The sequence below is a fragment of the Trichosurus vulpecula genome, chromosome 7 (assembly GCF_011100635.1).
Source record: "Trichosurus vulpecula isolate mTriVul1 chromosome 7, mTriVul1.pri, whole genome shotgun sequence".
Taxonomy (NCBI): Eukaryota; Metazoa; Chordata; class Mammalia; order Diprotodontia; family Phalangeridae; genus Trichosurus; species Trichosurus vulpecula.
Window position 1 is genome coordinate 116,226,186 of NC_050579.1, and position 27,271 is coordinate 116,253,456.

General features: G+C 37.7%; 1 protein-coding gene across 1 annotated transcript; it reads left to right on the plus strand.

Moving 5' to 3' along the window:
• The first annotated feature begins 10,261 nt into the window (after positions 1-10,261).
• On the plus strand, positions 10,262-10,675 carry LOC118857388 (40S ribosomal protein S20-like). Its single transcript, XM_036768077.1, has one exon. The coding sequence runs from the start codon at positions 10,316-10,318 to the stop codon at positions 10,673-10,675; it is 360 nt and encodes a 119-aa protein (XP_036623972.1). The 5' UTR covers positions 10,262-10,315.
• Positions 10,676-27,271: the final 16,596 nt, after the last annotated feature.

Sequence of the window (27,271 nt, forward strand, 5' to 3'; positions counted from 1 at the left end):
AATACTTCTCAGTTTTAAGAAAAACTTCCTTTATTTCTATGCTTTCTAATATTTATAATAGGAATTGGTGCCGTATCTTGTCAGAACCTTCTTCTGCTTGTATGGAGATATCATTTGATTTTTATCATTTTTGTCATTGATATGGTCAATTATGCTGATAGTTTTCCTAATATTGAACCAACCTTAAATTCCTGGTATGAATTACACCTATTTAGAATGTATGATTTTTTGTGAAACATAGTTGCAATCTCTTTGCTAGTATTTAATTTCATTTTTTTTGCATTGATATTCTTTAAGGATATTGGTCTATAACTTTCTTTCTTGGTTTTTGCTCTTCCTAGTTTAGGTACCAAACCATATTTATGTCCTGAAAGGAATTAGGAATGATTCCTTCCTTATCTATTTTTTCAAATAGTTTATATAGTATTGGGATTAATTGTTCCTTAAATGTTTGGTAAAATTCATTTGTAAATGCGTCTGCCCCTGGGGATTTTTTCTTAGGGAGCTCATTAATGTTTTTTTTTCAATTTTTTTCCTTAAGATAGGGTTATTTAAATATTTTAACTGTTCTAAAATTATTTTCATCTCTTTATCTTTATCTTTTCATCATCTTTCTTGTTTTTTTTATGGTTAGATTTATCTAGCTCTGAGAGGGGAAAGTTGAGGTCTCCTACTAGTATAGTTTTACTACTTATTTCTTCCTGTAATTCATTAGATTTTTCCTTTATGAATTTGGACACTATGCTATTTGGTTCATATATGTTTAGTATTGTTATTACTTAATTGTCTATAGTGCCTTTTGGTAAGATATAGTTTCTCTGCCTATGTCTTTTAAGTTAGTCTATTTTTGTTTTTGTTTTATCTAAGATAAAGATTGCTACCCCTATCTTTTTAAACTTTAGCTGAAACATAATGCTAAGAAAACTATTGAACTAATAAATAAAATGAAGAGCTGGTTTTATGAATACAATAGATTTGGTTAATTTGATTTAAAAAAAAGAAGAAAACCAAATTACTAGTACCAAAAATGAAAAGGGTGAATTCACCACCAATGAAGAGGAAATTAAAGCAATAATTAGGATCTATTTTGCTCAACTGTATGCCAATAAGCATGGCAATCTGAGTGAAATGGATAAATATTTACAAAAATATAAATTGTCCAGATTAACAGAAGAGGAAATAAAATACTTTAACCCCATTTTAGAAAAAGAAATTGAACAAAACATCAATGAACTCCCTAAAAAAACTCCAGTGCCAAATGGATTTACAAGTGAATTCTACTAAACATTTAAAGAAAAATTAATTCCAATACTATATAAACTTTTTGGGAAAACAGGTGAAAAGGGGTCCTACCAAATTCCTTTTATGACACAAATATGGTGCTAATACCTAAACCAAGAAGAGCCAAAATAGAGAAAGAAAATTATAGACCAATTTCCCTAAGGAATATTAATGTAAAGTTTTTAAATAAAATATTAACAAAAAGGTAACAGCAATTTATCATGAGGATAATACACTATGACCAGATTGGATTTATGCCAGGAATGCAGGATATTTCAATATTAGGAAAACTGTCAGCATAATTGACCATATCAATAACAGAACTAACAAAAATTATATGATTATCTCAATAAATACAGAAAAAGCTTTTGACAAAATACAGCATCTATTCCTATTAAAAACAATAGAGAACATAGGAATAAGTGGAGTTTTCTTAAAATGATAAGCAGTATCTATCTAAAACCATCAGCAAACATTATATGTAGTGGGGATAAGCTCGACAAGCTAGAAGCATTTCCAATAAGATCAGGGCAAAACAAGGATGCCCATTATCACCACTGTTGTTCACTATTGTATTAGAAACAATTGCTTTAGCAATAGGAGAAGAAAAATAAATTGAAGGAATTAGACTAGGCAATGAGAAAGTAAAACTATTATGCTTTGCAGATGATAAGATGGTATATTTAGAGGATCTTGGAGAATCAATTAAAAAACTGCTTGAAAAAATTAACAACTTTAGCAAAGTTGCAGAATATAAAATAAACCCACATAAATCATCAGCATTTATCAACAAAACTCAGCAACAAATGATAGAAAGAGAAATTCCTTTTAAAATAACTGTTGACAATATAAAATATTTGAGAGTTTACTTGCCAAGGCAAACCCAGGAACTATATCAACACAATTACAAAATCCTTTTCCAAAAATAAAGTCAGATCCAAACAACTGGAAACATATCAATTGCTCATGGGTAGGTCAAGCTAATATAATAAAAATTACAATTCCACCTAAATTAATTTACTAATTCAGTGTCATACCAATCAAGCTACCAAAAATTATTTGATAGAGCTAGAAAAAATAATAACAAAATTCATCTGGAAGAACAAAAGGCCCAGAATATCAAGGGAATTAATGAAAAAAATTTCAAAGAAAGGTGGCCCAGCTGTACTATATCTAAAACTATATTAGAAAGCAACAATCATAAAAACTATTTGGTAGTGGCTAAGAAATAGAGGGATGGATCAGTGGAATAGATTAACTACACAGGACACAGTAGTAAATTACTATGTCAATCTACTGTTTGATAAACCTAGCTTCTGGAATAAGAACTCACTATTTGACAAAAACTACTGGGAAAAGTGGAAAATAGTATGGAAGATACTAGGCATAGGCCAACATCTCACACCCTATACCAAGATAAGGTTGAAGTGGATACATGATTTAGACATAAAGGATGATACCATAAGCAAATTGCAAGAGCAAGGAATAGTTTACCTGTTACATCTGTGGAGAAAGGAAGAATTTATGACCAAACAAGAGACAGAGAACATCATGAAATGCAAAATAGATGATTTTGACTGCATTAAATTGAAAAAATTTTGCACTAAAATATCCAATGTAACCAAGATTAGAAGGAAAGCAGAAAGCTGCAAAACAATTTTTACAACTAGTGTTTCTGATAAAGACCTCATTTCTAAGATTTATAGAGAACTGAATCAAATTTAAAAGAATAGAAGTCATTCCCCAATTGGTAGGTAGTCACACGATAGGAACATGCAGTTCTTACAAAGAACTTAATTCTGATAAAGAAATTAGTCATATAAAAATGCTCTAAATCATTATTGATTAGAGAAATGCAAATTAAAACAACTCTGAGGTACCATAGGCTAATATGACAGAAAAAGAAAATGATAAATATTTTTTAAAAAGATGTGGGAAAATTGGAACATGAATGCTGATCTCACCATTCTGGAGAGCAATTTGGATCTATGTTGAAAGGGCTGGAAAATTGTACTTACCCTTTGATCCAGTAATACCACTACTAGGTCTGTATCCCAATGAGATCATAAAAAAGGAAAAGGATCTACATGTACAAAAATTTTTATAGAAGCTCTTTTTCTGGTGGCAAAGAATTGGGGGGATACCTAGCATTTGGAGAATGGCTGAACAAGTTGTGGTATATGAATGTGATGGAATACTATTGTTCTATAAGAAATAATGAGCAGGTAGATCTCAGAAAACTTGAAAAGACTTACATGAACTGATGCTGAGTGAAGTGTGCAGAACTAGGAGAACATTGTACACAGTAAAAGCAATGTGTGATGATCAACTATGATAGACTTAGCTCTTCTTAGAAATACAATGATCCAAGACAATTCCAAAAGACTAGTGATGGAAAATGCTAACTATATCCAGAGAAAGAACTATGGAATCTGAAAACAGATTGAAGTGTACTATTTTCACTTGTTTTTAATTTTTTGTTTTCTTCTTCCCGTAGTTTTCCCCTTTTATTCTGATTCTTCTTTCACAGCACTGCTAAAGTGGAAATATGTTTAACATGATTGTACATGTGCAACCCATATCAGATTGCTTGCTGTCTTGGAGAGGGGGGAGAAGAGGGAGGAAGGGAGAAAAATTTAAACCTTACAAAAATGAATATTGAAAACTATCTTTACATGTAACTGGAAAAAAATAAAATACTATTAAATAATAAACAAACAAACAAAGTAGGAAAAAAGAGAAGAAAATAGCTCTGACTTTCTCTTAACCCTGGAATATTTTCTCTGCTCATCTTTGCCTCCTGGATTCTCTTTCTTCCTTTCAGTATCAACTAAAATTCACTTTCCAAAAGAAGCCTTTTCCAGTTCCCTTTTCTTCTAGTGCCTTCCCTCTGTTGATCATTTCCTCTTTATCCTGTATATAACTTATTTGAACATAGTTGCTTGTTTGTTTTCTTCCCATTAAATGAGCTCCTTGAGAAAAGGATTATCTTTTGTTTTTGTATCCCCACTGCTTACCACAGTGCTTGGCATATAGTAAGAAGCACTCAATAAAAGTTTATTGACTGACTATCTGGATAGGACCCTTTAAATAAAGAAGAAATAAGAATCCATGGGGGAAAACAAGGGTCATTCAGTCACTTATAATGCTATTTTGATCATAGGATCATGGCAGTGCTTTTAAGCCATAATATAACCCAGGTTTCCAAATAAGCCTAGGGCATTTTGGCTACTGATGTTTGGATGAGAATCCTAACTAGTGCAATGAATGCTGATGCAATGCTCAATGCTTAAGTGGGGAATAAATTCGATGCAAGAGCTTTGAAAGGACACTGAAGGTGCCAGACTCTCTTGGAGACCAATTACAATAATGTGGAGACAGAGGCATAGATAGATAGACTTTGGAAGCTGTATGCATGTAGCATAAGCTGGCTCCTCAACATGCCATTGACTTTGAACCATAGGTAGCAATATCTCCTTCCATAGGTATCAACATCTGCTACCTTAGGTAGCAACATCTGCTTCCCATGTTCATTTCTGGGGTCAGTCATTGTTTTGGCTATGTAGGAATCAAAAAACTCTTCACTATGTGGTTAACCAACCAGAACCAGTTATGGAATGTTCATACATTCTCCAAATCAGGGAGCAGGGCACTTCTATTATCAGTTATGCCTTTTTGAAAGTGGGCTTCCTTGCCTCTTCTGGCTGATTGCATCTTCTTCCCCTTCTCCTCCTTACAACAATAATTAGAATAAATATTTTTTCCCAGAGGACCCAATGTAAAGAAGGAAACTTAAAAAAAGTCCCTTCAGGTAAAGGAAAAGTATAACGTAACTTACTTCAATCAGTTCTTTAGTCAAAGTAGTATTCACCTAGCCAGGAAAACACAAGGTCTTTCAAGATTGCTAAAATGTAAGCTTATCTCCTCAGTGAGTTTTTATGAGGAAGAGGGCTTCCTCCTGTGATGAGCTCTTTAGAACCCTTTTTTTCCTCATTAATCCAGTTAGCCCACTTTATTTATGGTCTCTCCTGTCTTTGAATTTAAGTTGGAAAGGATTCCATTCCTTCCCTGCCTAATCCTTGTGTCAGTATTGATACTGCAACAGGGGATCCTTGATTAAGACATCCATTCCACCACCCCTTTCATTTGTGTGTACCTCCTGCATCAGTCACATATATGCTTCTATGTTTCTGCTTTTTCTTTTTACTTTGTCTTTTCATTAGATCATAAGCCCTAAAGATCCAGACTATTTGACCTGTTTTCTTTCAACACAGTGGGCAGCTAACATATACTGCTGACCCACTAAAAAAACTCTGTTTATGTCATTTCCTGTGGGATTATGTTCTACCTTAATCATGATGAACCTAAATGTCAAGCCTGTGTCCATTTTAGGCAGATTTAAGAAACAAATTTTTCTCAATACCACACATTGTTTATTTTTAATAACATCATTTTCCTGCTGGGGAAGGCCATGTGTTTATTGACGCCTTCATTACCTTGCTTTTTCTTGAGATTTTTCCTATGCAGATTTAAAATAGTATTATCTACATCTCTCTCTCAATGCAGTTCAATTTCTCTCAATTCAGTGCTGCTGAACAAAATCAATTCAAATAGAAGAAATAAAGTCAGCTATCTCTGATAAGATCTGACATCCAAGGTATTTAGAGAACCAACTCAAATATATAATACTCAAAGTTACTCCTTAATGGATAAGTTGTCAAAGGATATGAACAGGTCCTCAAAGACGAATAACCATATGAAAGATTGCTCCAAACTGCTAATAGTAAGTGGAATGCAAATCAAAACAACTCTGAAATTAAACTCATATCCAGAAAATTGGCGAATATGAGAAAAGATGGGAATAGTCAACGCTAGATGGTCACATTAATGTATTGTTGGTAGAGTTGTGAATTGGTTAAACCATTCTAGAAACAATTTTGAATTATGGAGGTGCATGACAAAAATGTTCATACCCTTTGATCTAAATATCTCACCACAGCTTATACCCAATGAAGGTTATAAATAGAAAGATAGGTAGGTAAATAGGTAAAATTTCATTGATTATCCCCCATGCCCAAAATTTTCCCTCACCTAATCTCTGACTCCTGGCTTGCCTGCTACTTTCAAGTCTCAGGTAAAATCTCACCTTCTATGAGTCTACTGATCCTCCTTAATGCTAGTGCCCTTCCTCTGTTGATTATCTCCCATTTGTATGATTGTTTGCATATTTTCTCTACCATCAGATAATGAGCTTCTTAAAAGCAGGGACTTTTTCTTCTTTCCTTTCTTTTTCTTCCTTCCTTCCTTCCTTCTTTCCTTCCCTTCCTTCCTTCCTTCCTTCCTTCCTTCCTTCCTTTCTTTCTTTCTTTCTTTCTTTCTTTCTTTCTTTCTTCCTTCCTTCCTTCCTTCCTTCTTTCCTTTTTTTACCCGTTTATTGCAATATCTGACTCAATGCATGCTTAGTGACTTGACTTAACTTGATGAATAAATGAGAGAATGAATAAATTATTACATCTACCCATCAGCTCCAACCTGTGCCTTTCACACTGTGAAAGCTAAATCTTTTGACAGATTCATACATACACTCACACTGCCTCCTCCCCCCACCTCCCCCCAAGACAAAACTTCATTGTTTTATAGGTAAATGAATGCTCACACTACTCTGGGCTGTTTTGGTTGCCAATGTACACATGTCCAAATCAAACCCAGAGGAGGCATATACCCATACTGACGTCAATGGAAGATGTATCCAGTATAGAATTTGATCTGATACCTCTTACTTCCTGAAGGAGATATTTCATTAGGAAAAAAAAATAACATCCTGGAATTAAAATCTCATGCATGTATTTTGGTTCTGATGATTATGAATCTTAGAACAAATACCTAAGATCTTTTAAACTCTAGAAGGTTATTTAAATAAAACCTCCAGTGTCATTTTTTCAGAGCCTGTGAATCTGCTTTGAAGACAAAAGCAAGGAGGAAGCTTATAAAGACATAAATCATAGCTTCTATGTCTTTGTGAATCATTCAACTCATATTTAGTGTGCTATTGTTCCCCCTTCCCCTCAGATAATAACCAAACAGAAATGGTCATTTAGGATAACACAAAGTACATGGAACTATATTTACACAATTTGTGGAAATCTTAGTGTGTCACCATACTACAATATTATTTCCATTTAAAATAATTATAAGAATTATCTAGTTGAAAAGACAGATATGATAAAGCACTAAGGTGGTATGTAAATGTAAGCAATTATTATTATTAATGTTCCTTTCACACTGTGAGAGCTAAATCTTTTTGTGAAAGATTTGGTGTGAAAGTCTGAAAGGCAGTATGACATAGTAAATGGAGTGCTGGCCTTGGAGACAGAAAAACCTCAATACTTCCTCTGACATGTAATAACTGTGTAACCCTGGGCAAGTCACTCCATCTTTTGACAACTCAGGCAACTCCCAAGGAATTATTTACTAAGATAGAATCGGGGTGAGATCTCTGTAGAAAATTCTCACATTAAGAGTTTGCCTTAAATGCTTATCAATTGGGGAATGGCTGAACAAGCTGTGTTATATGATTGTAATAGAATACTTTTGTGCTGTAAGAAACAACAAGCAGGATGGGTTCAGAAAAATCTGGGAAGATTTATGTGAACTGATGCAAAGTAAAGTAAGCAGAACCAGCAGAATATTGTATACAATAACAGCAATATTGTATGGTGATCAACTGTGAATGACTTAGCTATTCTAAGCAATACAATGATCCAAGAAAATTCAAAAGGACTTGTAATGAAAAATGCTATCCGTTTTCAGTGAGTCTGGTGGAGTCTGACTAAAAATTGAAGCATAGTTTATAAACTTCATTTTTTCTTGTTTTTTTTTTGTTTTCTTTTGAACATGGCTAAGATGGAAAAATGTTTTGCATGACTTCATGTGTATAATCTACATCCAATTGCTTGCCTTCTCAAGAAGGGATGAAGAGAAGAATGAATCCAGAACTCAAAATTTAAAAAAATGAATGCTAAATTTTTTTACATGTAATTGAGAAATATAAAATAAAAGGAAAAATAACTAGCATTTAAAAATAAACATCAAATTAGGGAAATAAGTAATTAATGCACAGAAGATAACTGGAGGAAGGCCTGAACAAAAAAGATGGCTTTGAAACTTACATATTGAATTTATTATATACTTAAAAGGAAAAGCAAGCTGTATATAATAGAGATTGACAGTTTCACGTACAAACTTCTTTTTCTGTTCTACTTTGTATATGGAAGTGATCATTTTGTTTGGTGTTTATTGAGTTCAGAATAAAAAAAAATACAAAATTAAAAAAAAGAATTTGCCTTGCTGGAAAACAAAACAAAACAACGCGCTGATTTTTTTATGTATTTGTGTGTTACTGTTGAAGGTTATGGCTTGATCTGGTCACGCTAAAAGGTTCACAAAATCAAACTACTATGAAGGGGGCTGTGTGTGCAGAAATCATCCTAGCTCTTGCTTTTCTATAGCCCTGCCAGTTAAGAATGGTTTTTACATTTTAAAATAAAGTTTTATTACATTTTTAAATTAAAAAATAAAGCCTGCTTGGCTTCCTGTCCATACAAAAACAGTCCACCAGCTTCTGCTTGAAGTGGAATGAGGTGAAGAACTTGCTTGAAACTTGAGTTAAGGAAAAATGCCTTCTGGAACAGTGAAAAGATCAGTGAAATTTTACCACCATGGTGAAGTCCTAGCTCTACCACTAATTACCTTGAACAATCACTTACACTCTGAATCACAGTTTCCTCAATTAAAAAGCAGGGTTTTTTTTGGGGGGGGGATCTACACATATGACTTATTTTGGGTCCTATGATCTAATAAGTGTAAGAAGTTCCCTGTTAGGAAATTCTCCCTACCAGTGAGGATCAGTCAATCACTAAACATTTATTTTTGTGCCCATGATGTACCAGTCACTGTTCTAAGCATTAGGATACAAAGGAAGCCAGAAGACAGTCTCTGTTCTCAAGGAACTCACAGTCTAATGGGGAGATAACATGCAAACAATTACATACAATCAAACTATTGTCAGAATAAACTGGAAATAATCAACAGAATCCTAGAATTACGGGAGATTGGGAAAGGCTTCCTGTATGTGGAAGGTGGGATTTTAGCAGGGACATGAAGAAAGCCAGGAAAGTCAAAAGTCGGAGACAAGGTGGGAGAGCATTCTAGGCATGGGGGACAGCTAGTGAAAATGCCTAAAGTTGGGAGATGGAGTCTTGAGGAACAGTAAGGAAGCCTGTGTCAATGGATTGCAGAGTATGTGGAGGCCAATAACGTTTAGGGATACTATAAAGTTGTGTGGGCATGGGGCAACAGGAGTTAGTGGGAGGGGAACAGGTTATGAAGGGTTTTGAAAGCCAAACAAGGAAAATGATAGGGAACCACTAGAGTTTATTGAGTAGGGAGGGTGACATGATCAGACCTGTGCTTTAGGAAGATCACTTTGACAGTTGAGTGAAGGGAATGCTAGAATGAGGAGAGATTTGTGGCTGGCAGACGAACTGGAAGATTATTATGATAGTCTAGGCTGAGGGTTTGTGCCAGGGGATTGACAGGAACTGTTCCCCAATTTATAGTAGTATAGGATTGCCTGGGATGCTGAGAAGTTAAGTGATTTGCCCGCAGGATGGAATTTTGCTGATTCTTGAAGAAGGGTAATTGTTTATTTTTAAAAGCCTTGACATCTTAAAATAGGTAAAGCATATTCTTCTCATGTGGAAGAAATAGTTCCATAGCTAAGGTCTTTAAAAGAAGCAAGAAATAAGAGGCTGAGAGAAGTTTCTAATCAGGTACCTAGTGCAGCCATGCCTAGTAGCAGCCAACAAAAACTACATCCGAGGAGTACCACCCAGTGAACACAACACTTCCTCTTTGGTGAAGGTATCGCAGGTTGCAGACGCGTGGAGGCGGCAGACCCTGCCTCTCCTCCTCCTGACTCACCGCTGTTCGCTCTCACCGAGGAATAAGTCGGTCAGGAAGCCGCTCCATTGTCATGGCATTCAAAGACACCGGCAAGACCCTTGTGGAGCCCGAAGTGGCCATTCACCGGATCCGTATCACCCTCACCAGCCGCAATGTGAAATCACTCGAGAAAGTGTGTGCTGACCTAATTAGAGGAGCCAAAGAAAAGAACTTGAAAGTGAAGGGACCTGTTCGAATGCCCACCAAGACACTTCGGATCACAACTAGAAAAACTCCTTGCGGTGAAGGTTCAAAGACTTGGGATCGGTTCCAGATGAGAATCCACAAACGCCTTATTGATTTGCCCAGTCCTTCTGAAATTGTTAAACAGATCACATCTATCAGCATTGAACCAGGTGTAGAAGTTGAAGTCGCCATTGCAGATGCCTAACCAATCATCTCTTTTAATAAATTGATTGCAACTATTAAAAAAAAAAGGAGCAATTTCTCATGAAGACAAAGCATCCAGCAGGAATAGTGTGATGACATCATGGGAAGATATCAATGGTCCTGGGTCAGTGGAGTTCTACTTTACCCCTACACATTTGTGTGCCTCTCCATGAGTATTTCCAGTGGATGTCCACTCTTCTCATTGATGGTATGTATCCTAGGTTTGTGTGGGTGAGTGGGTGGGAGATATTTTATGTTTTGCTACTTTTCCTTCATGCTTTTTTCCTAAATGTTCTTGTTTTGAACAAACAATGTCCTCTGGCTGACTAATAAAGGTACATATACTTTGGTGGGAGCCTATGAGATGTGACTTTAAATGAATGAAACCCTTAAACTTTTATAGAGAAACCACTCTATGATTTAAGGAAGTGTTTCTAGGTGATTTTTTGTTTTTTAAAAATAGATGTAATTTTTCTTTTAAATGTGTACTTTAAAAAATTCTCTGTATTATTAAACGTGTTTATTTTTCATGTCTTGTAGCCAAAGCTTTCACAATCAGAGTGCATTGCTGAACTTATAAAAGAATGGAAATGCATTATTTGTTTGACAAATTCCAATTTTACAAAACTTTTTAGGAATTTGTTTAATATTATATATTATGTATAACACTGAAGTCAAGACTGGTTCATTAAGAAAGTCATCACGCGCAGGCAGATTTCAGAAAAACCGAAAGATTTATATGAACTGATGCTGAGTGAAGTTGAGCAGAACTAGGTGTACATTGTACACAGTAACAACAACATTGAGTGATGAGTAACTATGATTGACTTAGCTCTTCTCAGCAACACAATGATCCAAAACAATTTCAAAAGACTCATGATGGAAAATGCTATCAATATCCTGAGAAAGAACTATGGAATCTGAATGTAGATTGAAGCATACTCTTTTCACTTTTTTCATTTTTTTTCTTTCTCATGGTTTTCCCTTTTGTTCTGATTCTTCTTTCACAACATGACTAACGTGGAAATATGTTTAACATGATTGTGCATATATAGTTTATATCAGACTGCTTGCTGTCTTGGGGAGGAGGAAGGGAAGGAGAAAAAGTTGGAACTCAAAATCTTACAAAAAAATGTTGAAAAAATCTTTACATATAATTGGAAAAAAATAAAATACTATTAAATGTAAAAAAAGTCATCATATTTGCATTTTGCAGAGGCACCTTCTGTAGGGTACCAGAGCTACTGGCTAAATCCAATGAAAACAACCTGTATTTTCCTTCATTAGAAGTTCCAGTGCTAGGTAGATACAGCCTTAGTCTTTCTTTTATAGAGTGACTCCTTCCAAAATAATTCTGCTACTTAGCTATAAGATTTTATTTTTGCTGTTACTGGTAAATCAACCAACATTCACTTAAAAATAAACTAATTACACCAAGAGCCATTATTCAATAGATAAGTAGTCAAAGGAGTGAACAGTTTCAAAAAAGGAATTAGAAATTGTCAATGACCATATGAAAATCTATTCCAAAACTCTAATAGTAAGAGAAATGTATATTAAAACAACTCCATGCTCTCAATTGTGTCCCCAGGATAGGAAAATCACTCAGCAAAGACACAGGAATTTCTAAATTGAAAGGGGGCTACTGAGTAGCTCCAGTAATAGGATTGCCTTTTGGTTATCTCCATAGACAAGATTTCCAAAATCTGACCTGCTAGCATAGGTTTTGCCAGCATCTCAGGTAGAACAAATATTCCCTTCTACCCCAGCAGTTGGAATACCAGCAAGGGATGAAAACCACGACATGGGGAATAAAATATCCAGATTTGCTCTCCATTATTTCTTTGAGTTTTTTAGACTGTTCAGGTCTTTTGAGAAAGGGGTTGCTTTTCTAGCAAGCCCAAGTGGGTTTCTCTTGTGGGGATATTCAAACCCTTTGGGTAATACCATAAGGCTAGGTATCTGTAAGGTCTCTGGGGTTACATTGAAGACACTGATGAACTGGAGATTGTCCAGAGGAAGGCAACTAGAATTATGATTGGCTTTTAGTTCGTAACATATGATTAATCTATCAACATTATTAAGTATCTAGTCCGTGCCAGGCACTGTGCTAAAAAGAGGCAAAAGGCAGTCCCTGCATTCAAGGAATTTATAATCTAATAATTGGATGAAAGAACTAAAGATATTTAGCCAGGAGAAAAAAGCGAGTGGTAGCTATCTTCAAAGATTTCCAAGTCTGTCACATGGAAGAGGGTTTAAAAATGTTTTATTTGGCCCCAAAGGGGTAAATTAGGAACAATGTTTGGAAGCTGGGAAAAGGTACATTTAATTTTGCTGCGAAGAAAAACGTGCTAATCATTAGAGCCATTCTAAAGTGAAATAGTCTTTTTCCTAGAAGTAGTGGGTTTCCTCTCATAGGAAGTCTTCAGGCAAAGATTGGATATCCATTTGTTGGGTGTATTGTGGAGTGCATTATTTTTCAGGTACTGGTTGTACTAGATGGTTAACTTTAAAATGATTCTGGGAATATTTAACATTCAAGTGAAAATTTTAAAAATCAGTTTTATCTTAAATCTTTCTGCTTAAAATTCTGACACTGGGAGTCAAAGTTTTGTTCAACTTCATTTTGTGTTAAGTGGAACATGAATGACCATGAGACTTTAAAACATATGAAATGTAGGTCTGACTATCTTTTAAAACATGTTGAGATTCAGAAAATGTGGAAAGCAGATTTATCTACTAAATTAAACTGCACAGTGGAAAACTGGCAACACATGAGTTCTGGCATTGTATTTTGTCCCTGGTCCAGATATCATACTTTATTATACAATGTATATTCTAAAGCCTGGTAAAACTAACATGTCTGTATTTCATTACTCAATGGGACTGGTCCTATGAAAAACAATTGCATGGTTTAATGTACTTCTTTTCCAAATGCAAATTGGCTAGTTGTTTATAATTTTACAGTTTTTGGATTCAGGGTTTTGGCTTTCATCTTTGTGTGTTCGGCTGCACACATTTGATAGGCCTCTGGTGTGGGCAAAAAAATCAGGTGGATGTCTTGCTAACCAGCATGCTGTGGGCAGCATATGCCAACTTTTCTCATGGTCCGTGAAGATCTAATCAAGATTTCTTACTTCACACCTCTGGTAGTTCCTGAGAACAGATATATATTCTCTCACTTCTTCCTCCTTTGGGATTTTAAGGAAAGACAAATTTGTTTTCTCAATAACTCACCAAATAATAGACAAAAAACCCAACAATACAATAAGAAGAAATAGTTTTCGCAGGATGAGCTTTTTTAGCCTTCAAACCTCGCACACACACACACACACACACACACACACACACACACACACACCCCAGACACTCAATAAATGTGATATTTCCATTTAACAGTTAGGAAAACTGAGACACAAATTAAATGATTTAATCATGATCATAGACTTAGTTTTGGGATCCTGAGTGGATCCTGGGAACTATAAACTGTTTATGTATTACCTTACTACTGGGTCACTCCAACACCCAGCATGGGGAATTGCTCTCCCTCTTTGGCACTAATATCTTTATGGGACACACCTGCCTAGCTTTTTCCAATGGAATTCTTGCATATTGCCCTGGAATGATATTTGAAAATTGCACGATTCTGTTAGAAATTTATGAAATAATAACTTTGATTACAAGGATTAAAATCGCTCTTGCCTTGGCTCTTACACTCACATGAGTGGGGCTCTAAGTGTGAGCGCAATCCAAATGGGGAAGTAGCTTAAGCCAGAAAAAATAAGAATGACTGAAAAAGAAAGGGGAAAAAAAGAAAGAGAGAAAAGAACTGTCATTTGTATTCAGAAATATACTTGTGGTTGCTTTACTGGGAAATCTCCTGGAACATTTGGAATTAGTATGAAGAGAAAGCATTTCCATTTTCCAAAGCTCCGCTCCACATTAGCTAAGGTTGGTGTCTTTCTTACTGAATGAGTGTGATCAGATACTGGGCACTATTGGCTATTGGGCATTTAGGTGGTGCATTGGATAGAGCACTGAGCCTGGAATCAAGAAGACATGAGTTCAAATGTGTCCTCAGACACTTACTAGCTGTGTGACCCTGGGGCCAGTCACTTAACCCTGTTTGCCTCAATTTCCTCATTTGTAAAATGAGGAGGAAATGGCAAACCACTCTTGTATCTTTGCCAAGAAAACCCCAAATGCAATCACAAAGAGTCAGACATGATTGAAGTGACTGGACAACAATTGGATATTGGGAAGAGCCCTGGATTTGGAGTCAGAAAACCTGAGTTTGAGTCTTAAGTTTTTCACTTAAGCTTGTGCAACTTTCTGTGAGCCCCAATGTATTAAATGAGAGAATTGAACTTCATGATTTCCCAGGTTTATTCTAACCTGACATGCAATGAACATTGTAAAGTATGATGTGAACTGGGGTGCCAAGGATAGGAGAAATACCTTTCAGTCAGTCAGTCAATAAACATTCATTAAATGCCACTATGTGCCAGGGTAAAGTGTTCAGGACACAAAGAAAGGCAAAAGACGATCTCTGCCTTCAAGGAGATCTAATAGGGAAAACATTACTCCCAAAGAAGTTGAAGGAGGAAGGGGAAAGGTAAAGGGGGAATGATAAAGTCCAGGTGATGGGGTGCTTGGGTGCTTGTGCTTGGACCCCAATTCCAAGATCACATTTCTCCTCAAAACACTATCCCTGACAGTTTTCTCCCCAGCCCAAGGACACTATGCCTAGCAATAACTCATGAGTGGGCCCCAGTAAGACAAACTACCTCTCCCCTGCAATTACTCATAAGGCAGGTCCCCAGTAAAATAAACTGTCTTTCTCTATCACAAAAACAAGCTGTTATGATAGTCAGGGAAGGACTTTTTCACTGTTTTCTCTTTTGGAATGCTGAGGTAATCAAGTACCTTTGATGAGTTTTGCCTTTCAAATGTAATGGCAAGCAAAGCGTATTTTTTGTTGTCTTTGTTTTGCAGTGCTTCTCAGCACTAAGGAATCTTTGACTGAATCGGGGATCTTTGATGAACTGCTTATGTCAAGGGAAAGCCTAGTTCACATGGGTTTTAGTCACATGGTTGTGATGCCCTTTGACCCTGAAGAAGTGTATATAAACTCCGAGGTTAGCGTTTTGCCTTTGGGGGCGCATTCTTGAAAGAGTGTTGGTGATGAGTTTGGGTAGCTGTTGAAGCAGCCCCCATGGCTTTGAAAAACCCAGATGCTGGTGCTTCTTTGGCAACTATGTATTGTGATTTGCGCTGTTTATATTGTCTCTGTTTGTCATTTCTGTTTGTATTTGCTCTGAAGTTCAGGGTGCTAACTTTTCCCCCTGAACTAAGTGAATGATATATGTGTGTTTAATTAAACTGAGATTGTAAACCCCTTACAGTTGTTTTCCTTAGAAAAGAAGATCAAAGAACCTGTGCTGGCAGCCCTCCTGTGTCCTGGTGTTGTTGTTGGTCTTTCGACCCCACAACAGTTGCTAGCAACATTATTGTTACACAAGCTGACCTCTGAAGAAATTCTCTTGCCAAAACAAGACCATCTTGTAACCACAGAATTATCACATATTGATTTCCAAAGTTATCATATTCAATCCAGAGGTCAAGCTGTATATATAGATGTCAACTCTCAAGGCCATCTCAGTACAGATGTGACAGACCAAAAGTACACCATTGAGAAACCCCTTCCCCTGGTTTCCAATAGTGAATGATCTCAGTGACCAGGGTTGTAAGTTATCACCTAATTAGCATATCTACCAGATAATCCACTACTTTTTCCTCTATAAACTTGAGCATCATTCCTGTTAAGTTACAAGTTTGTTAGGAAATGCAAGTTTCCTAAGGAGTTCTACCAGCTATATTGGTGTTACAATAAACCTTTGCATTAAAGAATGCTTGAGTCCATGAATTCATTCCAGATGACCCTCTCCTATACTTCAGTCCTTGAGAGGTCCCTGAAACTTCCCTCAAACCTCGTCATAGGGGAGTGCAGGTAGGTGAGAAATGATGAGATGGATGCCATATGCACCCTTCTCAAATAGAGGATCTGGTAATAGCTCTCCATATCAACCCTATCCTGTCAGGGGGGCTCTGAAATGATGCCCCTAAAGCACTTAGGTCAATACCTTGTATATAGTAAGCAATTTATACACATGAAAAGAAATGTTGCTGTTCGGTTGTTTTTGTCATGTCTGACTCTTTGCGACCCTATTTGGGGTTTTCTTTGCAAAGATACTGGATTGGTTTGCCATTTCCTTCTCTAGCTCATTTTACAGATGAGGAAACTGAGACAAACAGGGTTAAATACTTACCCAGGGTTATACAATTAGTAAGTATCTGAGGTCACATTTGAACTTAAGAAGATGAATCTTCCTGACTGCAGGCCTGGCAGCTGTAATATCAATTATGTTGGGTGTCTTAGATTGAGTCTTATTAGGTGCTAAACCCCAGGCCCAAACCCCTATATACTAGGGGCTAAGCCTATGTGGGCATGAAGCCCTCAGGGTCCTAAGGGGAGTTGCTAAGACCAGAGTCAATAGTAGGAGCCTGAGTTCTGGTTGCTCAGATGATGTTTGCTGGTGCCTAAAGAGTGTATACAAAGGGAGAGCAGAGCTATTTGGGGAGGGCTCTCACTCTTGAAGGTGTGCTGATGTGGAGACTCTGGGCAGCTGTAGTTAAGAGCCCTCCAGCTTATAAAACTGGACATTTGGACTTTGTTAAACCCTGTTAACTATGCATTGAGATTTCAATCAGACAAGGTCTGTCTGTCGATGTTTGTAATTTGTTTGTATTTGCTCTGAAGTTCAGGGTGCTGGCTTTATCCCCTGAACTAAGTAAATGATATTTGTATGCTGGATTAAAGTAAGATTGTTAACCCCTTAACTGTTGCTTTCCTTAGTAAAGCAGATCAAAAGAACCTGGGCTTGCAGCGTTCTGTGTGTTAGTTGTTGGTGGGTCTCACACTCCTTTAGCAGCCGCTAGCAGATTGTTGCAACAGCAGTCTATCCACTGTACCACCTAGCTGCCCATGAGAAGCAACACGATGCTGTGAATAGATCAATCTGTAAACAGAGGCCCTGGGTTAAAATCAGCGCTCTTAGGATTTGGTGCCTGTGTGATTTTGGGCAACAATACAAGCTAACATTGATATAGCACTTTTGTCCTTAGAACAACCCTATGACTCAGGTACTGCAGCTAAAGAAACAGGCCTACATGGTAAGTGGCGGTCCCACAACTAGGAATGCTGGAATCAAGATTCAAACTCAGGTCTCTCCTGATTCCAAAACTAGTATACTTTCGATATATTCTGCTTCCTCTCAGTGATGGGGTGTGAAGGGAGGTGGGGATTCAGGGACTGCTCCCCCCCCAAAGACTGGAGTACAGGAGAGGGTCATCTGGAATGAATTCATGGACTCAAGCATTCTTCAAGTCAAGGTGGCAAAGATTTATTGTAATGCCAATATAGCTGGTAGAGCTCCTTAGGAAACTTGCATTCCTTAAAAAATTCGCAACTTAATAGGAATGATGCTAAAGCTTATATAGGAAAAGTAGTGGATTATCAGGCAGGTATGCTAATTAGGTGATAACTTGCACCTGTGGTTATAGGAGTCATTCACTACTGGAAACCAGGGGAAGGGATTTCTCAGGGATGTACTTTTGGTCTGTTACATCTGTAGCAAAATAGCTTTGAGAGTTGACATCTATATATAGCTTGTCCTCTAGATTGATAACTTTGGAAATCAATGCATGATAATTCTGTGCTTACAAGATAGTCTTGTTTTTGCAAGAGAATTTCTTGAGAGGTCAGCTTGTTCTTGTGTTGAGGAAAGATAGTTTATTTTACTGGGGACCTGCCTTATGAGTAATTGTGGGGGAAGTGTAGTTTGTCTTACTGGGGCCCACTCATGAGTTATTGCTAGGCATAGTGTCCTTGGGCTGGGGAGAAAACTGTCAGGGATAGTGTTTTGAGGAGAAATGTGATTTTTAAATTGGGGTCCAAGCACAAGCACCCAAGTGCCCCATCATCACTAATATTATCTTGTTCAACCTGTATCATGTGAATTGTGATTTTAAAAGCTTCAGTAGAGCTGGTGAAACTGGTATGGATTAGAAACATTATTGAAATTTAGGGGTACTCAGACCCCAAAATAGTGACATGTGGGTCCTGCCCAAATGAATTCAACCCAAGCCTTCTTTCAGTTAAAGATAAGGTTTATTAGAACACCATTTTAGGAGGGCATGATTCTAAAAATCCACCATATTGTTCAGGCTTAAGGAATCTGAGCATTGGTGACCCTTGTATTGACAAGCAGGCTAGATTGAATCTGAGCACTTTAAACGAGGCCAGGATGGATTTTATATACAGAAAGACTGTTGGAGGGATCTAGGAGAGGCCAAGTAGTTTGGAGTGACTGGGAGGTAACAGAGAAGGGCAGGGAACAGGGGGAACCTGGAACATGTGGCCAAGGGGGGCTGCAATCTAGATAGGATCAAGGGTGGGAAGTAGCCAGGGGTGATGGAGGTAACAGAGAATGGAGAACTGGGAACAGAGAACAGGAAGATTGAGTATAGACCACAATGAAAGGCCAGTTGAGAGGATTACTGGAATGGGTAGATACCTCATGCTAATGCCAGAGACTTGACTACATGGGAAAGTTCAAGGAGAGTTGGGTGTGGGGTTCCAGAACTTGTACCTTATCATCCCCACCTCAAACAAATGGGAACCAAATTCTTTTAGGGTAAAGGGCAAAGGTCTTAGCTTGGGCTCATACCCCATCAACATGGCTACCATTTCAGTACACTATAGACACTACAATGAAGTGTAATAGGAGTTGGAGAACTGAGAAAGTATTCTGGGTTTTGTAGTTCAGAGGGACAAGCATTCAGTCAGTAAATCAGTCAGCGTGCACTGTGCTAAAAATGGGGACATGAGGGAAGGCGAAAACAACCCATTTCCTTGTATTCCTGAGAGTTATTTGGATTATTGAGATGTTTGAGCCAGAAAGAAAAATTTGAGTCATGCACAATAGTTTTAAAAGTGATACACACAGACTTCAAGGGAGGAAGGCTGTTTCAGGAACAAGATACTTCATCTCTCTTTTCTGAACATTTTCTCTGGCTGCTCCCCATTCATGGAAGGCTGTCCCTCCTCAACTCTGCCTACTGACTCACTGGCCTTCTTTAGATCCCAACTAAAATCTCATCTTTTACAGGAAGGCTTTCTCAACTCCTTGTTAATCCTAGCACCTTCCCTTTGTTAATCATTTCCTAGTTATCCTGTATGTAGTTTAATTATATTTATTTGTTTGACTGTCATCTCCTCTATTAGATTGTGAGTTCCTTGAAGGCAGAGACTGTCTCTTGCTTCTTTTTGTATCTCCAGCACTTAGCATAGTGCCTGGTACATAGAAGACGCTTAATAGATTTTTATTGATGGCTTGAAATGTGCCGGAAAAAAGTGAGCGAAACCCGGATATAAATTTAGATGTGGATTTATTGAAGTACGCGATTGTTCGGAGTAATTACTCAAATCCAACAGCCCCGAGCTGGGGAAGAGAAAGAGTATTTAAAGGGAAAGAACAAAATTAGATTTCCGTGGAGATGGGGACACAAACAGTGGGACAAGCTGAGGCAGGATTATTTCCTTGGAGAAGGGAACACAAACAGCAGGGTCCGTGGAGATGGGAGTACAAACAGTGGGGTGAGCTGGGGCAAGAAGGAGAAACTGGAGCGGGGTGGGGGGGGGCAGGGCAGAACAAAATAAATGAGTGATTTGCATATAGTTATAAAACTGGTATCAGATGGAAGATTAGAATCCAAATCTCTCCTGTTTTCAATTTGAGTTCTCTTTCTGGACAACACTGCAAACTTTAGGAGAGGCTGGAGTACCAGGGGATCTTTCCAAGTAGCATAGCGGTCCCAAGGCAGTAGGGAAAAGATAGAATTGATAAATAGTTTTGGTATGTATATTCAAATAGCTGGAGAGAATGCAGGTAGAAGTGTTTGTATTTTTTGTGGGTTGGGAGGTGGCAATTCATTAAAAGAAAGTCACCTTGTTTTTTCAGCTTGCAAACTTTACACATGCAGAGAATTATTCGAACCTAATGTTTGGAGAGTAAGACTGAGTTTTGCCAGGTTATGATGTAATATAGTAGGATTTTGGTATTTGCAAGGCATCATTTATTACAAATTCAGTATTTGTTCTATCACATTGCATGAACAGTATAGAGTGTGAAGGAAAATCCAAACAGTAATCCAACAGTCATTGTTCAACACTGTCTGATGACTTGTGACACCATTCGTGAAACCCATTTGGGATTTTCTTGGCAAAGATAATGGAGTGGTTTGCCCTTTCCTTCTCCACCTCATTTTGAAGATGAAGAAACTGAGGCAGAGTTAAGTGACTTGCCCAGGGTTAGATAGCTAATAAGTGTCTGAGACAAGATTTGAACTCAGAAAGGTGAGCCTTTCTGATTCCAGGCCCAACATTCTATTCACCGTGCCACCCACCTGCCCCAAATTAAAAATAGATCTAGAATAAATATAGCAGATGAGACTAGGTCAAATGTTTTAAGGTATTTGGAATAAAAACAGTGTTTTAAGGCTGATAAATCATATTTCAGATTTTGTATTCCTGAGTTATGGGAAGAGCTTTCAAATAATTTTTCCCTTAATAGACGCAAGATGATTACCAACAATCTATCAGCATGCATTTATTGAGCACTTTGTATGTGTCGGGGATCATGGAAGATGCATAGAAGTGGGATATACTTGAAGACCATATAATCCCCAGAATGCAGGTAGGATGTAAGAGCTAGAAAGGACATTAGTGATCATATCAGGTTTTTGACTTTATGTTCCAGAACCTACAATATTACCTGGCATATAAGAGATGCTTTAAAAATGCTTCTTTGATTGATCAAGCTTTTGCAACACCTTTATTTTATAGAAATTCCAGAGATATGGTCACTTGCTCATAGTTAAAGAGTCAGTTTGTGGCAGACTTGGATCTACCCAGTTTCCCTGACTTATCCAATACTCTTCCAACCTTAGCAGTGAACTCCAAATTCCAAAACTCCAGAGCAATGAAAAGACCGTGTCAACGTATGATGGATTCATAAGAAGTATGAGGAAAAGGCTGATTTACTCAACTTCCTCCTTCAGAGTTAAGCTGATGTAAGGGCAGGCAAAGTGGGAATTTTTGCTGTTTTTTCTTTTGGAGTTAAGTTTCTGTAACACATTAAGTACTTAATGTAAGATTAATTTAATTAATTAACCATTAATCCAATTAAGTGATGGCCTCCAAGCTTCCAGCACTAAGCCAATCAACTGCCTTTGATTGAGTCTTGCCTTTGATTGAACCAAGAGTCTTTGATTGGAAACACTGATTGAACCAAGAGTCTTTGATTGGAAGCAGTATATATTGGATTGCTTGGAGGGAGAGTGGGATGAAGAGAGAAGCAGACCTGAGAGAGAGAAGCAAGGCTGAGTGGGCTAGGGGAACTTGAAAGAATGTTTGTGATGCTGGCACTCTGTCTATTGGTCTGTTTTAATTTCTCAGACATAAGTCCTGTCTTAGTCTGTGTTAATTTCTCAGACAGAAGACCTGTCTTTTGGTCTTTATGAGTGAATTGAGATAATGGTGCTGGTAATGTGTGTAAATATTGTTGTAGCCTTTGTTCTCCTAGAAACAGAAGCTGCGGGCAAGAGCCCCTGGAACCTGCTGTCAGGCAAGAGAAAGAAAAGCTTGGAGTGGAGCAGTGTCCCTGAGCTGCAGGAGCAGAAAGCTGCCTGCCTGTGAACCCAGGCAAGAGCTGGGAGTGGTTGGCCCATGGAGGAAGAGCCATGGGACTTGGAAGGCAAGCTTGGGTCAAGATGAAAGAGAACCTTACTTGGACACTCTGTATTTATTGAGGAGATTGTAACTTATTATGACCTAGGGGTGGGTGGTGTTTGTATTTTCTGCTACCCCTAAGGATGATATGTTGTGCTAGTGAAGACCCTGGCCTGGGACCTCCTGCTTGTGTAAACAGGTATTTTGGGAATGCAATGATATACACCGTGTGAATATTCTGATATTTGTTTAAGATACACTGAATGATATGTTTTGTTTATGACTATATGGCTGCCTTAGTATTAAGTTGTTATGTTACGTTGACGTGAATGTCCTGCTTCAGTTTCCTGAATAAGGTTTTGTTCTGAATAAATAGAGAGCTCATTATACTATGCGATTAGACCCTTAAAGCTATTCACAGCAGCAGCTCTCAGGTATGCTGCCATGATTTGCATTATAGCTGAATAATCATGACAAGAAAAACCAAGAAATCTAAGAATTTTCTTCAGGTAGAGTCCTAAGGTCTGATTTTTAAATGACATAATGAAAATATGCTTTGATTTCTGCTTGATTCCTCCCCACTAACAATCCTCACAGTGCCAAGGAAACAGATTCCTGGCTTGGTAGACAGAAGCTAGTTTGCTGGCAGGTTCTTAATCTCCTGTTTGTTTCAAGAAATTTACTTAATGTTTAGCGTATTGATAAAAAAAATTTGAGGATATTTGTTCATTAAACAGGATGAATGACAGGATTAAGCTGTGAAAGCTTAGAGTGAAGTGTCTGGCTCTGAAGGAGAAATTCAAAAACTTTGTGCTTACTTTTACAAACAATCCACAAGGTGTAGAAGGAACTCTGATTATGGCAACCTTTGTAAGGCTAATATTCCTTCTCATGGAGCATATTGGTAGAATATAAAATACTCAAACTGAAAACAATATACAGTATTCCTTTACAGAAGGAGATAGAAGTTTATTTTGGTAAAATTTCTTTTAAAAAAATTGTGTTGCAAAGGAAGCTCAGATTTAAAGTGATGAACTTCTTGAAAGTGTTACTTTGCTAATAATTATTTCAGGCAGAAATACCTGTAAGGTGAACTGGCTTATGATTCTTAAGTTACAATTTTATACACTATCTGATAAAACTGAGGTCCATTTGTAGTAGAACAATGATATGATTATGCTAGTGAAGATTAAAAACTTGTGGTCCTCAAATTAAGCACTTTCCCCCCAAATGTGGAGAGGTAAAGGATTTGAAGAAACAGCACAGAATGTCTAGTCACGAAATTATAGAGGAAATAGCACCAAACTGTCCTGGTTAAATATACACTTTGTCCTATGGTACTTAGTGCACCTCGGGGTCCAATTCTATTGGTTAATCTCCACCTTTTTACAGATAAGGAAATGGGTTTAGGGCGTTGAACTGAGTTACCCAAGGTCATTTAGCATCTCATGGCAGAAATCCAGGTCTCCTGTCTGCAGTCCAGGGCTTAATTGTTTACATAGCACTGCCTCTCATCTTGTAGTGCCACATTTTTTCAGTCCTGATCCTAGTATTTGTGCGGAAGAGAACCAAACACTTTAGAGGCAGCCAGTGGTGAAGTGAATAGAAGGCTACGCCTCTAGTCAGGAAGACCTGAGTTCAAGTCAGTAATCTCAAAGTTGTTACTTTTCCACTTCAGGAGGGAAAAAAAAAGTTATCGTAGTCACACCTTTCTGAACACATTATAGAAATTGATTTCAGCTTCCATTTTGATCTAAGAAGCTGCTCCCCACCCTCCCTCCATTTCTTTCCAATAGTGGCTGGCTTGGGGGAATTCTGAGGTTGTTTATAAACATTTGAAGGTTCTGTTAGAGAAAGGTGACTTTATTTAAAACATCCAAATGGATCTGTGAGCTCATTGACTTGAGAGTTCCCTCCAATGATGCAGAGGGTCATCCACCCATGCTTACTCATCTTTGGAAATTCTTGTTGACGTTCTCCTATAAGTTTGCCACAGAGAAGTTGACTCAATGGCTAGAGGCCTTCCTTGCTTTCCCCTGACATTGCAAGGGTACAAGTGGAGCATTCTGCCTGTCTCCCTTTCACCTCTTGTCCTTGTCCCAAGATCAGCCTCTCTTCTCTGCTCTCTCTATCAAATAATACCTTTATGAAATTTTTTACTTTTGCTCTTAGAATTTTCTCATTGGTTCTATGTTGCAGCTTGCTCATACCCACCATTGCCCTCTGTGGCATATTCACTTTTATTTAGTAGCTGCTGCTTTCTATATCTTGCTGTCATCTAGCAATACCCACAGGGTGTTACTGAAAACATGGGACTTCATTTTCATGGAAAGTTTGGAATTGGTGAAGGAGCTTTGCATTTTCCACAAAACAATCCAGCTCCTCCCGTTTAACTCTGGACAACTCACTATCCCTCTGTATTGCCTATCACAGCGCACACACGCTCTATATAGATATATAACAAATACACACATATGCATATACATATACACTATTTAGCGTGCGTGTGTGTATGTCTATAGGGTGCCCATCCAAATACATGTTAAACACTTTTACCGTGGGACTGGAGCAAGAGGCATTCCTCATCCAACTATTTTCTTAGAAAGAAACCAGCAGTTCTTATATGTTATTAAGACATGGGTGTTCATTGCCCACTCTATGGACTTCAATAAATAACCGTGTATTCTGTCTACTAAGTCAAGCAAGAAATATTTATTGAGCACCTATGTGGCTATTACAGTCTTTGCAGAAGTCAGAAAAGGCCTTAGTTACCCAGTGTCTAAGAACTCAGTTACCAACCATGATTGTGCAGTGGTCTCTGGGCAATTTTAACACCTGCACTTTCATTTCAACGCTTTTGAGTGGAAACATTTCTGAAATCACTACAACTTCCTGTGAATAAGTAGAGCGTACAAACACAATTAACTCTTATTTGATAACCCAGGATCATCAGTGTGAATTACTGTAATGTGCTAAAGATATAGATGGCGTACACCACAGGGTGTTCACTTCACAAAATGATAGAACTTGAGAGTTGGGTCCAATCCATGCCTGAAAGATATCCCTATTACATAACATATAATTACCCACACATTAAGGGCCTATTGCATTTAGAACACTATATTGGGCACTGGATGAAAATAAACTCTTTACACACAAATGAAAAAAATTTTTAAATGATTAAATTCAGTTTTGAATAATGGTTGATTGAAGCTGCCCCCTAAGTTTTCTTGCCCTACATAAAGTGGAGTGGTTGGGCTGATTTAGGGGGTTATTTTACAAGGAAAAACATGTATAAAACATTTAGCTTATTGGATAAAGCCTAACGGGAAGTTAAAATGTGATTGGATTAAAGTGAACTGAAGAGCAAAGCTCTGTGCCTGCCGGGGGGAAAGAGTATCACCTCTGAGAATGTTCAGTCCTCAATTGTAATAAAGTGATTGTGCTATCTTTTCAAGGTTGGGAGGAAAGTACATTGTAACCTGTGAAGCAATATATGAATATGAGCCATCTTTGACTGACTTATTTATTACTCAAATATCTCAATGGATTTGTGACTTGATAAATTTGGAAATTCCTTCTAACAGTGTAGCTAGTAACCTATCCATGCCAGCACATCCTGTGTCATTCCTGTCCAAATCTTTCTGTAAGTTTCCCACAGGGGCCCCCCCCCCCAATATGCTGGAGACCTTCCTTATTTATTCCTTGATATTAATTTAATTAACAGGTATCTCAGTATGTAGGGGTTTGGCAGTATTCCTATAAGTTGTGCTCTGAAAATTCCTAAGTTGCCTTCAGTTTATTTGGTATATTTTGTATATACATATGCATAGTCACCTTTGATGGGCTCTGGCATGACGTAGGCCGGGCTAGCTTTTCCTGAGGCCTATGTAGGTTAAGCTATTTATTTTCTATAAGGGGTAATAAAACTTTCTTTGTGACTTGATTAGGAAGACTGGCTAAAGTTGTTGACACAGCTTCCTGTTCACCTGAGTATAAAAAGCCATGAGGAGCTCCAGCTCTCTAAGGCTTCTGAATGACAAACAGTATGGCCAATGCTGGAAAGGTACATGTGGCTGAATTAATAAGGAGTCCTCGTTGATTATCCTTCCTTTGGTTTGGTTATCCTAACCAAACTTTTGTTAATTGTTTAGATAGAAGTGTCTCATTTTATTCTAAAATCAGATGTAAATATGGGGGGATCATTCTGAATCAGGTCTGGCCACCATGTCAAAGCAGCACCATCCTTTTAGTTACCCAGGTTCACAACACCGGGAAGCAACAGATCTGAGTTCAAATCCCAGGACTGCCACTTAACTGTGTGACCATGACCACTTTACTTTTGTTTCCTCATCTGTAAAATGAGCAGGGTTGGCCTGGATGATTATCTAAGTTCTTTTCCGACTTAAAATCTATGACTATGGAGTGATCTTCAACTTTTTCCATATTCTCTATAGCTGATCAAAATAGCTCTCAAATTAATTCGATTCTTTCATTCATAGGTTTACCAGGATAGTTCAGGTCCTCATTATCTGTCTACTTGTCTTGAGTCTCTCCTCTAGCCAATCTATCTTCCACACAGTTTCAGAGAGTCTATCCTATGGCATAGGCAAGTTTGACCATGTCACTGCTCACTCAATCTGCTCTGGTGACTTCCTTTTGCCCCTAATGTCAGATGCAAAATGCTGTTTGGCATTTAAAGCCCTTGAAAGTCTGGCTCCATTTTACCTTTTCAGAGTTATTATA

What these genes read in the sequence shown, in the direction of transcription:
- LOC118857388 (XM_036768077.1), top strand. Translation starts at nt 10,316, where the DNA reads ATGGCATTCAAAGACACCGGCAAGACCCTTGTGGAGCCCGAAGTGGCC.